General features: G+C 40.4%; 1 protein-coding gene across 1 annotated transcript; it reads right to left on the bottom strand.

Annotated features, from left to right (window-relative positions):
* Positions 1 to 3409: 3409 nt before the first annotated feature.
* LOC139219151 (uncharacterized) lies at positions 3410 to 16949 on the bottom strand. Its single transcript, XM_070850953.1, has 6 exons — positions 16900 to 16949; positions 16045 to 16183; positions 14189 to 14612; positions 12707 to 12949; positions 12259 to 12500; positions 3410 to 7874 (listed from the first exon to the last, which is right to left on the bottom strand). The coding sequence occupies exons 2-6, from the start codon at positions 16173 to 16175 to the stop codon at positions 5273 to 5275; spliced, it is 3642 nt and encodes a 1213-aa protein (XP_070707054.1). The 5' UTR covers positions 16176 to 16183; positions 16900 to 16949; the 3' UTR covers positions 3410 to 5272.
* Between the last annotated feature and the right edge of the window lie 515 nt (positions 16950 to 17464).

The following is a 17464-nucleotide window of genomic DNA, read 5'->3' as shown; positions in this document are numbered from 1 at the left end:
AAAAAAGAGGTTTAGAGGTGTTTAAAACTATGAATAGAAGGAAGTCAAATGACATTACCTCCAGGTTTACCACATGAATTGAGTTAAATGTGACCCAGTGCTCCGTGGCCCTTCGTACACACTCACAGTGTTGGTTATTTTCTCCTGTCTTATATAGCGTGCATCATCTCACCTCCAGACACCAACAGTAGGCCTTTCAGGGGGTTTTGCATGTTTTTTTGAATTCCTGGCAATTAGTAATAACCAAAGATAGGAGACTGTGTTATTTAAATGTCCGTTTTAAAAAAGCACCATACAGAACATTATACATGAGATTTATTTCAATAAATCATACAGAAACCACAGCATGCCTGTCCCTTTCTTTGCATACAAGAGTATGAGGTAAATTATTTCTTTCTTCTCGCTGATGATGAATTACTTCTCTCATTTTTGTTTCATTAGTGGCAGGGTTAAGGTGGGGTTTTAAATTGCTGACTTGTATGCACTCCTCTGTCCTTTGTTTCATTTTTTTCTGAAATATAATAAACCTTTAGTCACAAAATGTCAGTAAGTGTGCGGGAAGCTGGAGAGCACGGGGGTTCGTATTGAGCTAAGCAGGCTGTAGGCTCATGAGGACGAGTGAGCAAAAATGTACATTTCTCTGCTATTTTTTTAATCTAAATTCCTGTCTTTGCTTTATCTGTGTTCCAACTTTGGTTTTTGCAGAAAAAACAGGACTAAACCCCTCCCCCCTCCACCCAGCTCTGGTTAATCTGTCTCTGCTTTGACCACAGAGGGACAATCAGAGGTGGAAATGGGTATTTTGTAATCTGTGCAGCATCACAATGCAGTCTGATCTCATGCTAATACACAGCAGGAGAGTCAGCAGCAGGAGGGAAAACCTGATCTGAACACAAGAGGAAATCTGCATGTGAAAGCTGTCAGACACAGAGGGGAAGAGGAGGACAAGAGTATATGAAAGAAAGCACAACTTTATCCTCATATGCTGATATAAAGAGACACAGTGAAAGTCTTTCTCATCACCGGTGGTGATCATGGCCACTAAAGCACACACAGGACCAAACTTTGTCCTGCTGGGGGCATTAGTGGAAAAGTCAGCAAATTCGGGGATAATCCCCTGCAGACCATGAATTTATCAAATTTCATCGCAATTCTTCCCATGTTTGTTGAGATATTTCAGTCTAGGGCACTGTGGTGTGTCAGCTGTGTGTGCTGTTAGCATGACTAAAAAGAGTGTTTCCATTCTACATACATATTGTGACTTAATGACTCTATAAACCTCCTAACCACATGCAAGTATACCTACACACACAGTATATTCACAATTAATAATGTCAGTTATGTGTCTGATTACACTAAACGAACATTGGAGAAATTAATCTTATTCACTAAAGATTTAAATTTGTTTGATGAGGCCCAACAAGATGGAACTTATCAAAGGAACTTAACTTTAGAGATCAGGAACAAATTTATTATCAATCCTGTAATACCTGAATACATGGGAAATACATATCAAAGTCCTACATGTGACATATTTCTTTCAAAAATACTACTCTGATTTAACTTAGATTTGAATAACTGAATCTGATATTATTATATTATTATTATTATATAAATCACTCTCTATCTTATTTTAAAGCTACACATTTATCAGGAAAATGCAGTCGGATATTTACAAGATTAAAAAAAAAGAACAATGATTTTACTGCTCTTTAGGTATTTTTGGTCTTGATGTTAAATCTAATTCATATGTTCTTGTTAGACTGAACTTTGCAGTTCTAAATAAAACAGTTACTGCAGTTTCACTATTTCTCTCTTTAATCAACTATCCCACCAAAGGCACTGAAACAGCAATGGAATGATCCTGCTACTAATATTGGCTGTAAAGCCAGTGAAACCTATGTTGTTTAGTGGAAGAGAAAGTCTGTGGAGCTCCACGAAGCTGCAGGCTGAGGAGGATCTCATGACAGGATCTATGAAACACAGCCAACATGAAATTGTGGAAAAGATAAAGGGTCAGTTCACTGGTTTTTAACCTGCAGTTTTTTAACCATTGCTATCAAATATAATTCAGCAGAGGTCTTAACTGATAGCTGTAGTTCTGAGAAATTAGGTGGAACCAGTGCTTCATAAGCACCATCTATACCTCTAATTAAAACGATGGAACTTTTTTTAACAAACAAAAGCAGAAATGTTGAAACAACATGTTGTGTTTTTAGGGGGAGTTGCATGCTGGAAATATTTCTTTCCAAACAATGGTTTATCTCTCCTCCCTGTACTGTCTTCAGCTTCAGTGCTGTGCAGGTTACCAGACATGGTGTTGAGCTCAGCATTTGGTTTTGGTCTCCATACAGGCAGGATGGAACCAAACCTGGAATTACTTCTCAATGAGTAATATGTCATGAGTAATACATTCTATTTTTAAGTAACTTGTCCAGCACTGGGGAAGAGGTAAAGAAATCTGTTCACAATCATCAAGCTCGGTTCCAGCACGAAACTCCCCCTTGAACTGTTAGAAACTTCACCGGCTCTTATATTGACAGCCCAAGAATTCGACGGAGGTTTTCAGTCAGGTCTCACAAGCAGTTTATTCTGGTCACTGGTCACAGGTAAAGTACTCGCAGCGCTGGGCTCATGACGGACCCCAGGGGGGGGGCGGTCAGAGGAGCTCTCCCTCTTGTCCATTCAAACATCTCATTTTTAAATGCTTGTTGGACATCATGAAATACGTAACCTATCTGATTTGCTGTTTAGGTTCGTGCGTCACAGATAGCACGTTCCTGTATTGATGTTATGGTAATCTAAAAGCTGTGGGTGTTGTTTGCAAGGCGTGTATCTATAATCAAACTTTAGAAAATGTTTTGCACAACAAAAGCACTACAATCAGGGTCTGTCTGGTACATTCTGTCTATCTGCCTCTCAAAACAATACAGGAGAAGTCACGTCTGTGGAGGTCAGATTGACATTATCTGCTCACTCTCATAATGAGAGAGTAACTTTATTTGAGAAGGCCTAAAACATTTTATGGTCATATTAAAATTCTAACTCAACAGAACCACAAACTGTTTATGTACGTTTTTGATCATGCATGGTTTCAATAAATGAGATACAACATGCCAATTAGTGAGATGACTGTAGGTGTTGGTAGGTGTATTTCTGAAATTTGGAGAGAAGCAAGGCTGGCTGTTTCCCCCTGCTTTCACTCTTTATGCTAAGCTATGCTAACCACATGTCTCAGACATGAGACTGATAACAATCGTCTCTCTGTCGGAAAGAAAGAGAAAATGTTCTACTACTGCTTTAAATTGACTTTAATCTTTATCAAACACTTGGATATTGGGCACCCTGCTATGCAATTAAACATATCACAGCACAAGCTGTAAATGTACTGTATGGTTCATACATTTAATAAATGCAGTTAAATATTTGATATTTATACACTATCTTCTTTACCAAAATGCAGTACACACCATGATATAAACTAAGACTGATCTCCGCATCATCACACAACACTTTCTCACACTACACTTTCTACATATTTTGACAAATTCTCCCTTAACGTCCAGCATCTCTCTTAAAGTGCTTCATACTCACATATTCATGTTCACTATGTTGCCATTTTCTGTAGTTAGCTCACGACATGCTTGCTGTGTGGATAATGTTTCGGTGGCAGAACTAAAAAAATAAAGCCTTTACAGTTTTGTGTGGTTTTGAGTCATCAGCCCTTCACTAAAACACCAGTCTAATCTCTTCTGTGGTTTTCCACTGTTATTTCCTCCCTTTGATCTGGTCCACCCAAACCGACCATGTGGCTAAAGTGTTTGGCATTTTGTGACACAGGATATGGGAAAGCTACAATAGCATAAAAGACAGAATGGAGGAGTCCACATTGAGACAGTAATGAGATTTTTTTAATATTGGACATCTTCTTGTGCGTTACTATTATTATTATCCCACCTCTTATCCTGATATCACATCATCTCATCTTTAAACAGTTCAGTTTAATTCAGTTAATTCAGTTTGACAGAGTTTTGCTGCCCTCAACTGGAAGTCATGAGGTCGTGTTTCCAATGTGGGAATATGATTTACACAAGTGTTCAGTGTCCAAGCTGTTTGACTTGTGAGAACACAAACACAATACTTTTTCATTGAAGAAATAGTTCCTTCTTTACATCTACAAAAGCAAGCAATGTTCTCAACAGTTTAAGGAAATCTGTGGTTTCTTACAACTTGGGGTGTTATTTTTTGGCTCTGGCTATAAGATTCATCAGTTTTGAAACATTGTTATAACCAAAGTAATTGCAGAAATCTCAGAATGCAGCAACATAACTAAAACATGTCCAAAGATGCAACAAACATTAGCTGTCAGACAATCATACAGGTTGTAAACAAGCCAACATTTTAGGCAGATGAGCCTCCACTTTATTTGAAAGACAAAATATTGTGTTATTCTTCATTGCACAGATGAATTATGTTCACTAACTACAGTAAGTACAGTGGGTCAAGGGAGGTCGTATTATATCCATTAAACCTAATCATGCAAATACAACTTCCATTAAATCTTGAAAACCACATTTAAAGTTTTTCATTGTTGTAAAGAAAATTCTCAGTTTCTCATATTCTCAGCTAAAGTCCTCTCAGCTAAACATCACTGCAGGACAGAGCTGACTGCCACTGTAGTTATTGAACAACAAACGCAATTTTCAATCAACAATTCCTGCTGAAACGAGTCCATTGTGAAACACCCAAACCCTTAGCAGTGTTCTCTGTGAGATGACAGTGTAGCAGCTTGCACAATGGTCAAACATGCTAGCAGATTAGCACACTAGTGGAGCGTGCTTGCTCCACTAGTCCCAGGGGTCACTCATATCTCACCTGTCCATCGAAAGTCGACCATAGACTGTAATGTTTGGACAATATTTTCACCGCTTGCTTTCTTTTCTCCTCCGAATGAATTCGACTAACCAGGAGATTTGTTTCCAACCTGTATGATCAAATGATCATACAGGTTAACATACAATCAAATGATTGCTGGTATTTGTTGACCCGTAGGACAAATTCCACAATTACTTTATTACAAACCAGTTAGTTATCAGTTCCAGTACAGCGATTACTGTTGGAGACAGCTTTGGCTTATACAGACACATTCTTACACATTCAGTAAGTATCAAGGTTCAATACACAGACCCTCTTACTTCACTGGACTCACTGGACCATTTTTAAAAATGTCAAAGTACTCCACAACTCTTAATCTCTGAGTGATAACAGAAGTTCAACTTTCTTCTTCTTCCTCTTCCTCTTCTTCTTCTTCCTCTTCTTCTTCTTCTTCTTCTTCCTCTTCTTCTTCTTGTTCTTCTTGTTCTTTCTCTTCTTGTTCTTGTTCTTCTTCTTCAGTCATGGTCATCTTCCAGCTAAGAGTCCATTCATTCATTGGCACACTTTCCCCATGTGTCAGTCCCATGAATCTGTGACTGCGGTGCTCGGTGGAGAAGCACACCACCTCGTCCTCGTCCAACTTCTTCCATCGACAAATCCTCCATGACTCTTTCCAAGCCCGCCACTCCACTTCCTCCTCCTCCTCCTCCTCCTCCTCCTCCTCTTCATCCTCATCTCCTACTCTGTGAGGTGCAGTCACCATCCACGACTGCTTCCAGGAGGAGTAGGAGGTGTGCAGTTTATGGAACTGCAGATGGAGTGGGACGTCAGGTTTGTGTTTGACTTGTTTTGTCGGCTTTCCTCCTTCTACTCTGCTGTCCTCCTCTCCCCTGTCTCCTTTCTCATGGTCATCATCCTCCGCTTTGTTTGTTGCCTCCTCTATTACAACTTCTTCTCTGTCATTCTCCTCCCTGTCAACTTCTTCATCCTCCTCCTCCTCCTCCTCCTCTACTTCTTCATCCTCTTCATCCTTTTTGTCCTCCGTCATGTCTACTTCTTTGTTTTCCCTCTCCTTATAGTCTACTTCCTTCTCCTGGTCTATGTCTGCTTCGTCTTCTTTGTCCTCTTCTTCTTCCTCCCCCTCTTTTTCTACCTCCTCCTCATCCTCCTCCTCTACTTCTTCATCCTTTTTGTCCTCCGTCATGTCTACTTCTTTGTTTTCCCTCTCCTTATAGTCTACTTCCTTCTCCTGGTCTATGTCTGCTTCGTCTTCTTTGTCCTCTTCTTCTTCCTCCCCCTCTTCTTCTACCTCCTCCTCATCCTCCTCCTCTACTTCTTCATCCTTTTTGTCCTCCGTCATGTCTACTTCTTTGTTTTCCCTCTCCTTATAGTCTACTTCCTTCTCCTGGTCTTTGTCTGCTTCTTCTTCTTTGTCCTCTTCTTCTTCCTCCTCCTCTTCTTCTACCTCCTCATCCTCCTCTCTTTTGACACTATCATCTCCACCTTCTTCTTCATTTTCTACCTCCTCAGCTACTTTGTCCTCTTTCTTCTCTACTTCTTCTTTCATCTCTTCCACCTCTTTGTCTACTTCTTTCTCCTCCTGTTCCTCGTCTTTGTCATCCTCCTCGTCCTCCTCCTCCTGCTCCTCCTCTTCCATCTCATCTACCTCTTCATTCTCCTGCTCCTCATCTGCTACTTTGTTCCCATCCTCCTTGTCTACACATTTTTCCTCCTCCTCCATCTCATCTACCTCTTCATTCTCCTGCTCCTCATCTGCTACTTTGTTCTCATCCTCCTTGTCTACACATTTTTCCTCCTCCTCCTTGACATTAACTTCTTCCTCCTTGTCCTCATTTTTCTCTTCTTCTTCATCCTCCTCTTCCTTCTTTCCTTTGGTCATGTCTTTTTCTTCATCCTCCTTCTCCCTGTCTATTTCATACTCCTTGTTCTTTTCATTTTCTATTTTGTCCTCCTCTTCTTCCTCCTCCTCCTCTTCCTCTTCCTCCTCCCCCCTCTTATCTACGGCCATCTTGTCTTCTTCTTTGGCTTTTATGTCCTCCTCCTCCTCCTCTTCTACTTCTTCCTCTTCTTTGTGATCCTCTTCTTCATCTTTCTCCTCATTGTCTGATTCATTGTCTTTATCCTCCTCATCTTCATCTCCATCCTCCTCACAATTTTGACTTATGTTGTTGTCCTCCTCTTTGAGAACTTGTTTGACCCTCTCTGCCCAATGTTCTTCATCCTCGTCCTCGTCCTCGTCCTCATCCTCGTCCTCGTCCTCCTCCTCCTCATCCACTTCTTCCTCTTTATGCACTGCAATGTCTTCATTCTTCTCCTTTTTGTCTTCATCATCATCCTTCCTCTCCTTGTGTATCTTTATGTCCTCCTCCTCTTCATCCTCTTCCTCACTTTCCCACTCCTCTGAGTTCACATCTTTGATCTCCTCCTCCTTACACACATCATCTTTGTTATCTTTCTTGGTTACTGCTTCGTCCCCCTCATGCACTTTGTCCTTCTCCTCAGTGCTGAGCTCCTCCTCCTCCTCCTCCTCCTCCTCATCTACTCCTTCATCCTCCTCCTCCTCGTCTTCTTCATCCTCCTCATCCTTAATTTCTTTGTCTTCATTCCTCTTGTGTACCTCATCCCTCTCTTCCTTTTCTTCTTCCTCGTCCTTCTCATTTTCGTCGTCCTCCTCCTTCTCCTCCTCTTCATCTACTCCTTCGTCCTCCTCATTGTCCACTCCTTCATCTTCCTCCTTTATGTCCTCCTCCCCAGTGTCACCCATCTCCTCCTCCACTTCTTCCTCCTCCTGCGTCTCTTCCAGTTCGTCCTCCTTTAGTAGGGACCACCCTTTAGGAGTCCTCCAGGCATTGGTCCACTCTGTGCTATCTGTGATGTCATCGTCCAGCAGTGATGTGAGATGGAGGTTCCTGATTCTACGTCTCCTGGTCAGCATGGCACTGTGTCGATGATGGGACATTGGTGAAGCCTCGCACCACCTGTGGATATAGTCGCATTTTAAGAATATGAGCATGCTTTTGACCTATGAATAGCACATTACTGAGGTTTTCAACCACATTTTTCTTCATCATCAGAGCTACCACAACTTATTTCACTGTTGAAGAATATGAGGTTCAAAAAGATCTTGACTGGGTCAAAACAACATTTAAAAGGTGTATTCCTGTCAATTATAGAATTCCCATTACTTCCACTTAAAACACATTAACACTAAAATACTACTAACATCAAGAATCAGTTTGACTCATTCACCAACTAATTATGGATTTTTAGGACTAATTATAATTAGTTACATTTCAAGCATTCACTATCACAAATTGCATTATTGTAAATGACATTTTTTTGATTTTACATATCTGCTTTCCGTTTACACAAATGTCATCATGACGACATTTTTACTTAAATTCTATTCTCTCTCTATTCTCTTTTTTTCATTTTAAGTTTCCAGTTGTTAAGTTCTCAGTAAAGCACCCTTTTTGTCATATATTTTGTATTTTCTATTTATGATCTAATTTATATTCTACTTTTATTATATTCCAAATTTTTAATTAGGCTTTAATTCATGGATTCTGCACATTATGGATACATTTTACCAATTTTTTTTAGTGCCAATCATGAATAAATTGGGGGATCATTTGTAACTGAGAATTCAATGTCTTTCATTCTGGCATGAAATGTTGAAATACACATAAAAGTGCATAAAAGTGGTGATCTACTATTCCTTTCTCCCTTGGAAGTTGAGAGCTTTGAGTTTAACGATGGGATTTAACCCTGACAAATCCATGTGGAGATCTCATTCAACTCTGAAAATTGCTTTAAGGGAATTTCTACAGGAAGTGCTTGAAATAAAAACAAATATCGTGGAAGAAAGAGTTTTTTTTCAGTCACTTCTATGACTAAGACCAATGAAAGAAATGAATCATGAGACCATGTTTGCCATGCTTGCCACCTGGCCCGCACTTCATACAACAACATGAAGGAGCTACAGCCCAAAAATGGCATCATTTGCACAAAAGGCACTTAAAGTGTCATTACATTTCTTATAAGTATCTATGCTTCAAAACCATCTTTGACTGGAGCCACCACTAAATAAACTTTTTCAGATTTAGTCACCAACTGTTGTAAGAGCATAATTCCATTCAGAGCAATTTCCACATGGGTCATTTCATCCAGTTATCTTTTGATAATTATTTTTCTATCCACACAATTAACAAGAATGATGATATTGGAGTGGGGAAGGTACAACAAGCATTACAACTGGAGGGGCAAAGAAGAACTTAATCTGGGCAGGTTATCATAGTGTAATCTTAAATGTAGAGAGGGTGTCTGACGCAAATTTAAGCAAAATTCGTGAAAACTTGAAAGGATATGGTGTGCCACCAAATTAGAAGAATCATGCTTAATCTGACAAGAGTGTCTGAAAACCAATAGGAAGGTCTTACTCCTCATTAATAGAAGAAAATAAAAACAGCCCTATATTCAGCACGTTAGCCAGACTGACAAAGAGCCAGAACTCCACTGATCCTTTAGAGCTCAATAGGAACAACTTCATGAGCTTCTTTAATGATAAAATTCTAACTATTGGAGACTAAATTCATCACCTCCTGCCCTTCAACCTCAAACTCAGGAATCATGGAAATAGCTGTTGGGCTTAATGTGCATTTGGACTGTTTTTCTCCAATTGATCTTCCTGAATTGGCTTCAATGATTTACTCATCCAAACCGTCACCTTGTCTCCTACACCCCATTCCTCCAAATGATAACCTACTACTACTTACTACCTACTAATACTTATCAATAAAGCCAGATGAATCCAGTCAGTTGACTAAACTCCAAGTCTGCGTTAGGGACATAAAGTCCTGGATGAGCAGCAATTTTCTGCTGCTAAACCCAGACAAACTGAAGTTATTGTGAATGGCCCTAAACACGTTAGAGACACCTTTTCTAACAACATAACTGTTCCGGACGGCATTACTCTGGCCTCCAGCTCCACTGTGAGGAATCTGGGAGTCATCTTTGATCAGGATTTGTCCTTTAACTCCCACATAAAACATATTTCCAGGACGGCCTTTTTCCATCTACAGTTGTGGTCAAAAGTTTACATACACTTGTAAAGAACATAATGTCATGGCTCTCTTGAGTTTCCAGTTATTTCTACAACTCTGATTTTTCTCTGATAGAGTGATTGGAACAGATACTTCTTTGTCACAAAAAACATTCATGAAGTTTGGTTCTTTTATGACTTTATTGTGGGTCAACTGAAAAAGTGACCAAATCTGCTGGGTCAAAAATATACATACAGCAACATGAATTAGCAATTTTGGTGACTTAGAAAGTTGTGTCAATGAAATGAGCTCCATAGCATGGCCTCTTAACTTGTTGTGAGTGATTATGAGTGACTACAGCTGGTGACTTCTCTGAGGCCATTTAAATAGGGCTCATTGGATACAAACGCCCACAAACGCTACAATGGGAAAGTCAAAGGAGCTCAGCACGGATCTTAAAAAGCGAATCATTGACTTGAACAAGTCAGGAAAGTCACTTGGAGCCATTTCAAAGCAGCTGCAGGTCCCAAGAGCAACAGTGCAAACAATTGTTTGTGAGTATAAAGTGCATGGCACTGTTTTGTCACTGCCACGATCAGGAAGAAAATGCAAGCTATCACCTGCTGCTGAGAGAAAATTGGTCAGGAGGGTGAAGAGTCAACCGAGAACCACCAAAAAGCAGATCTGCCAAGAATTAGAAGCTGCTGGAACACAGGTGTCAGTGTCCACAGTCAAGTGTGTTTTGCATCACCATGGACTGAGAGGCTGCCGTGCAAGAAGGAAGCCCTTGCTCCAAAAGCGGAACCTTAAGGCTCGACTGAAATTTGCTGCTGATCACATGGACAAAGATAAGACCTTCTGGAGGAAAGTTCTGTGGTCAGACGAAACAAAAATCGAGCTGTTTGGCCACAATGCCCAGCAATATGTTTGGAGGAGAAAAGGTGAGGCCTTTAACCCCAAGAAGACCATGCCTACCATCAAGCACGGTGGTGGTAGTATTATGCTGTGGGGCTGTCTTGCTGCCAATGGAACTGGTGCTTTACAGAGAGTAAATGGGATAATGAAGAAGGAGGATTACCTTCAAATTCTTCAAGATAACCTAAAATCATCAGCCCGAAGGTTGGGTCTTGGGCGCAGTTGGGTGTTCCAACAGGACAACAGGACCTGGTTCCTATGGATCCTGGTCCTGGTCCCGCTGATGTGGTTCTCCATCAGCCAATGGATGTGCGTTTGTCCAAGGCTACAGCCTGTCCGTCCTTGGGAGCTGGATCTCTCCTTCACTGTGGTGCTCCCGGAGGTTTCTCTTTTCCCACTGGGTTTTTTGAGTTTTTCCTTCCCGAAGAAGGAGGGTCATAAAGGGCAGGTGATGCCTCAGACCGATCCATCGGACTGATCCATTGGCCTCATCAACTGCTGGACTCTTTATTAGATTGTTTGTTCGCTTACACTTGTTTATTTCAGTGAACTTTGTAAAGCACTGTGAGACAACTCTGTTGTGATATTGGGCTATACAAATAAATTGAATTGAATTGACAATGACCCCAAACACACATCAAAAGTGGTAATGGAATGGCTAAATCAGGCTAGAATTAAGGTTTTAGAATGGCCTTCCCAAAGTCCTGACTTTAAACCCCATTAAGAACATGTGGACAATGCTGAAGAAACAAGTCCATGTCAGAAAGCCAACAAATTTAACTGAACTGCACCAATTCTGTCAAGAGGAGTGGTCAAAGATTCAGCTAGAAGCTTGCCAGAAGCTTGTGGATGGCTACCAAAAGTGCCTAATTGAAGTGAAAATGGCCAAGGGACATGTAACCAAATATTAGCATTGCTGTATGTATATTTTTGACCCAGTAGATTTGGTCACTTTTTCTGTTAACCCATAATAAAGTCATAAAAGAACCAAACTTCATGAATGTTTTTTGTGACAAAGAAGTATCTGTTCCAATCACTCTATCAAATAAAAATCAGAGTTGTAGAAATAACTGGAAACTCAAGAGAGCCATGACATTATGTTCTTTACAAGTGTATGTAATATTGTTGAAATCAGGCCCATCCTGTGTATGAATGATGCAGAAACACTAGTCCACACATTTGTCACTTGGACTGGTTGGTTGGACTTCTAGCTAATTATGTCAATTACCTGCTTAATACGAGACCCATGGAAGCTTCAGGCTCATGAGAGGCAAGAGGACAGGATGTAACTCTCCAGGGTGAATATTGGGAAAAAGTTGTAACATGCATACTTTTGTGTTTAAAGCCTTTTCAGACAAGGAATACTCAACATTGCTGGTTTCAGGGACATACAGCGTCAGCCCACCTGATCTGCTGCCTGTATCCCCAGCAGGAGCTCCAGTTCTTGCGACGTTCTTGTTCTTCCTGCAGGGGAGCTGCATACTTTAGCCAGGAGTCATTCCACCCGGGCAGAAACACATCATTTATCATCACTGTGGTTTCAGCAATAGAGGGGTCTACAGTAAATGCCTCATCGTCAGCAATGTCTTCTGATTCAAGTTTTGCCCTGGACATTTTCCACGAATCCTCCCAGTCTGATGGCTCGTCCTGTTTGACGAAGACAACAATAATAATAACACAACAAAAGTGGGTGGCCTGGTTGCGCAGTGGTCGTGAAGCTCTGGCCTCTGTCCTGTGGACCTGACCATGTAACCATGTCAGTATTCCTGCTTCAGTATGCTTCTGTATTGCCAACAGATTTGAATAGGGCAAAGAAAACAAGACAACAATAAGGTAATGATGTGGACCCCTACCTGCTCCTTTAGTTGTTGCACTTCGTCAAACTTGTTGCTGAGGTCTTTTTGGTAATCAGGCCAGATACGATCCCAGTACTTTTTCTGCTGTCTGAAGGCAAAGTTCATGATCTTCCACGTACCCGCCCAGACAGGAAGACGAAATATTTCTATCTCAGGGATGCAAATCAGTTTTCTTTCAAACAAAATCTCCCACTGGAATTGTTTCTCCTCATGGTGCTCCAGCTGGGCAGGACTCTTAACCTGGAAACAAAAACAAAGCGTTTAGAAAGCGGTTGCATTGTACCTATGCATACCTATGACCCTGAGTCAGCATGTCAAAGTGTCTTTGGGCAAGACACTTAACCCCAACTTAGCTTCAGTGTGGGAATGTGTGTCAAAGAAAAGTCTCCTGAATGGGTGAATGAGGATGTAATGTAAAAGCGCTTTGAGTAGTCGAAATGACGAGAAAGGAGCCATACAAATACAGACCATTTACCATTTACTATGTACATGCAATAGTTGTCTGTTGAGGCTGAGGAGGTCATGAATGAAGCTGCTTGAGACAGATACTGTGTAAGATTAAATTTAGTTTTTTAAGTTTGCTGTTGAGGGACATTGTTAACTTTCATGAAGGACTAGCAGCAGAAATAAAATTTGGAAGCATATTGTCAAGGTCGCAGGTTGTCATTTCTCATTTTCGTTCAGCATCAATCTCACAAGGGCAGGTGTTACCTGCCATAAGCCATCCAAAGGGCTCATCATCAGTCCATGAGTAGAAAGGAGTAGAGGTATTGACACCTCACACAAATCTGAGAAATATTTTGGTTTAGTTTCTGTTTGCATCTATTTGTCAATCTAAATAGACTGAAAATAATGTAAAGCTCAGTGCACCATGTTTTGGAGTGAAAAATGAATTGACCAGACCTGAGCGGATTGAGTCAGCAACACGATAAGTGAAGTGATGGCAGAGACACAACACATGACCATCATGTGACGTGCCAAGCTGGAGGCGTGTAAAGCATTGGGAACCAAGGGAATTTACAAATCGTCTGAGCCACGAGCCCCCCCACATAACAAATACCATTTAAATCCCTGTGTATGTATCTATATAAATACCTGTAAATATTGTTTAATTTCATCTGTATATATATGGTCATCATGCGGCATAAAGGAGCTACACCTTCCATTCCATTGTACAACCCATTGCTGTAAAAGGGCTCGCTAGTGTGTGGATATTACTCCTTGTTTGGAGTTTGTTGAGACAGCAGTTGCACTCTAAAAACATTACACACGTGGCCTATAAGTTGTGCAAAAACATATATACAAAACTTTTTGCAATTCACAATATATTTCAAGGTCTGAACCCAGCACCTGAACCTGGGGCATTTAGCAAAAGCACATCTTCACTGACTGACACACTTTTCCCAAAACATGGCTTTAGCCCTCTGGTCTGGCTTTGGGTGTCTTTTCATATAAAACAGTTAGTGTCATTCTCAGTACCTGTTTCCAGGAATGACTCCAGTCTTCAGAATGAGATGCACATTCAGCCTCTGATTCAAGCGCCTTTGGTTTGTACTTCCCGTCCTTAGTAAGCTCTATGGTTGTGAATCCTGGGATCCTGATTTTCAACTCTTTGGCCTTCAGGTAAAGATACTTTGGAGGCTTCAGGCTCATCCAAGACTCTTTCCAGCACAGCCTGAAAACATCCACCTCAACTTTGCGTTTTGGCCTGCGAGGTTTGGGCGAAGGGGGTTTCTTGGGAGGAGGGGGAGGAGGAGGCTCAGGTTTGGTTTTGGGAGGAGGGGGTACAACTTTGAATTTGATTTTTGGCGGATTTTGTTTTGCTTCATCCATGCTGTTGGTGAGCTTCTTAAAGTCTCCATTGCAAGCAAGTGTCCAGTGATAATTCCACTTTGATTCAAATCTGGAGATTCAAAAAGACATAAAAAATCAACTCATATATTGCCAGAATGAGCGGACACCGACAAATATGGCTCTGAAGTGTAGTCAAGCTGAACTAAACATGTTTATACTGACAGCGGAAGCAGAGATGTTAGGGTTGTTTGACAGATTAAGGTGGTCTATGTGAATGTGGGAGTCATTCAGTCTGAAACTGGCTATAAAACATGCTTTGGGAAAAAATAACATCAACAAACCACTTTTGTCTAACTTATACAATGTGGATGTGAAAGTGCTGTGTTCTTGAGAAGCTGATAAAACACAACAGGAATAATTTGCTATTTAATTGAATTTATTGAACCATCCATAATTTCAGAATGCATCATCAAAAAATATATGCAAGGTGGCTGCTCACCACAGGTAGGCACATCCCTCTGTCTTAAGTAGCTGCTCGTCTGTCTTTTGGCGCTATGCCATTCAACATGAGGATTTAAAAGAGAATGAAATTTGTTTTTTCATTCATTCATTCATTCATTTATTTTGCATTTGTAATGGGCAAGAGTTGGATGGGAAGGAGCTGGAGGTACCAAAATATGGAGGGATAATCATTTCCATTTGTGTTCTATTTGCATGTTCCTTCCAATAAGATTTTGTTGAAAAAAAACTTTTATTTGTGTTCACAAGCTATGCTGTTTTTCCAAAGTTGATAATCTGTTCCACGGGATGCCCCTTGACAGTTTTCTTGGCAAAAGTGCTTTATAAGTGAAAACCTTTACCAACATTTCAGTCTTATCCGTGGGTTTACAAGTGAGGTGTGACCACAGGCATGTCTACTTCTGCCTACAACCAAGATTTGTCTGCTTAAAAACAGTTCAAATTATGGTTAGCATAATATACACCAGCTTCATGAGGTCAAACCTCCATCTACCTCTATCTAACCCCAAAATCTCAATTCTCTTTGGGAGTAATGAAGGGGCAATGAACAAGAGTAGTAGCAGAGTATGCAGCTAAAATCTTGATTTTTCTCCTGTGCCACCAATGAATGTGCCCTTTTTTAATCCTAAATGTATTGTTTTTTTCAAGTATGGCTCATATCCCAGAGCATTTTCATTGAATTGTGATGCACAGCAACATTTTTTCTGGAACTGAATTGGAGTAGCTTGGAGCTGGTCATTGGCTGGTGTGTTAGTCTTCTCCAAAGATGATGAGCCAGCTGAGTTCAGGCAAATTTTCCTGAGAGTTGACCAGTTTGAGTTTGTTCAGAACTCAATCCCTGAGATGAAAATAATAGTAATTTTAAAGGAACTCTAGCTCTAGCTCGGTCTAGCTGACCTTGGGGTTTGGTTTTATTTGACCTGAGCTCCTGGCTGTAGCTCTCTTAGGAGAAACATGAAAGATGAATTTCATCATCTAAGGAACGTGATACAAAAACAACTAAAAGCATCATATATACTCACACTTTGGCACTTTTCTCTTTCCATTCAGCCTCCTGTTTGCACTCGTTTGCCACGCTCTGAGCTCTCTTCTCCCATTGGTCCCTCAGTGGCCCGTTGCCGAAGGACCTCCGCTCCTCTTTTTTTGAAAACATCCTGCCGTCTGAGAGACACACACACACAAACAGGCAACAAGTCTTGTTACTCATGGCATTAAGTTGCATTTCTACAGTGCAGCTTATAGCCCTGTGTTTGTGGTGTGTCCAAACACTGAACAAACTTCATGGTCTACAGTGCTGTGTTCTGCTATTGGAATTTCAAAGCTAGGAAAACAAACACGCAGCAAAGACAGTTGTCAGGAGGATAGTAAAGAAACTTTTGTTCGAAAAGTGAAATGACTAATCAAATATCAAAATACTTAACCAACTATTTTTTCACCAATCAACTAATGAATTAATCGCTTAAGTTCGGCTCAGACATGAACACTTTTGTGTGCATGTACTTCAAACTAAACACATCATATATCTGGACAAAGCATATCAAAACACCTGTGTGATCTCTGAATATTGCTGGTAAAATGCAAGATAACCAAGAAAGCAGTCAGATCCCTAAATTACAATAAATGTTATCATACTGTTTCTGCTGCAAATCCAGCTCAGGACATGTGTCACATACACCCTTTCCTTCCTACTTCCTCTTTCGTGCTTATATATTCTACACATTAATTGTATTCAGTCTTCTTCTTCTACACCACTGACCTCATCTGGAAAAAAATGTGCATGAGGATAACAGTCTGTATACAAACAGAGCTGTCGGGCAGATATATGAAACATTAAATATACACATGAAGAATTCATGATCTCTGGTATTCATACATACCGACAATACAAGACAGATAAATTAAAGTATTAGTCCAGTTTTGGTCCAGCTCTCAGTGCAGTGACTTGTTGAAGAATGACTCGTCAAACTGGGACACGAGGCAACAGGCGTCACTCTATAATTAAACATAGCTCAGCAACGTGCTTCAAGGAGCAACAACAAGAAGGAAACACTGCACTACAGGGTCTGTCTGTTCTGTTGGTGTGTTTGTCATTATTTAATACTACATTATTACTTAACTTTGGCTAGTTATCTCTAATTAATCAGCTGAAATAAATATGAAAAATGTCTGTATGGTCCTTTAAATGATTATATGACTATTGTAATATAGTGTAGATGAGGCATAGAATTAACCCTTTATAGGGCACTCATTGAAATACTTTCAATTTCAACCCTAGACCATTACTGGTGGTCATTACAAGACTTTTTTTCTTTTGTGAGTTTTTCAAAAAAACATTTAATGTTATGGTGAAAATCAAGGTCAGTGAAGTTACCATATAAGGTTTCTTGCCGGTCTGTCATGTAGCCTGATTGTCGCTGATCGGCTTGGAGAAATCTGGTAGTT

Source organism: Pempheris klunzingeri, chromosome 19 (assembly GCF_042242105.1).
Source record: "Pempheris klunzingeri isolate RE-2024b chromosome 19, fPemKlu1.hap1, whole genome shotgun sequence".
NCBI classification, from domain to species: Eukaryota; Metazoa; Chordata; class Actinopteri; order Acropomatiformes; family Pempheridae; genus Pempheris; species Pempheris klunzingeri.
This window is presented reverse-complemented; position numbering and strand designations above follow the sequence as displayed.

Bases quoted from the DNA above. Each gene is read 5' to 3' on its own strand.
- LOC139219151 (XM_070850953.1), bottom strand. From the start codon at position 16,175: ATGTTTTCAAAAAAAGAGGAGCGGAGGTCCTTCGGCAACGGGCCACTG. The intron at 14,613-16,044 runs GTGAGTATATAT...TTGAATCTCCAG, and splicing joins AAAGAGAAAAGTGCCAAAGT to ATTTGAATCAAAGTGGAATT. The intron at 7,875-12,258 runs GTGGGCTGACGC...CTATATCCACAG, and splicing joins GGATACAGGCAGCAGATCAG to GTGGTGCGAGGCTTCACCAA.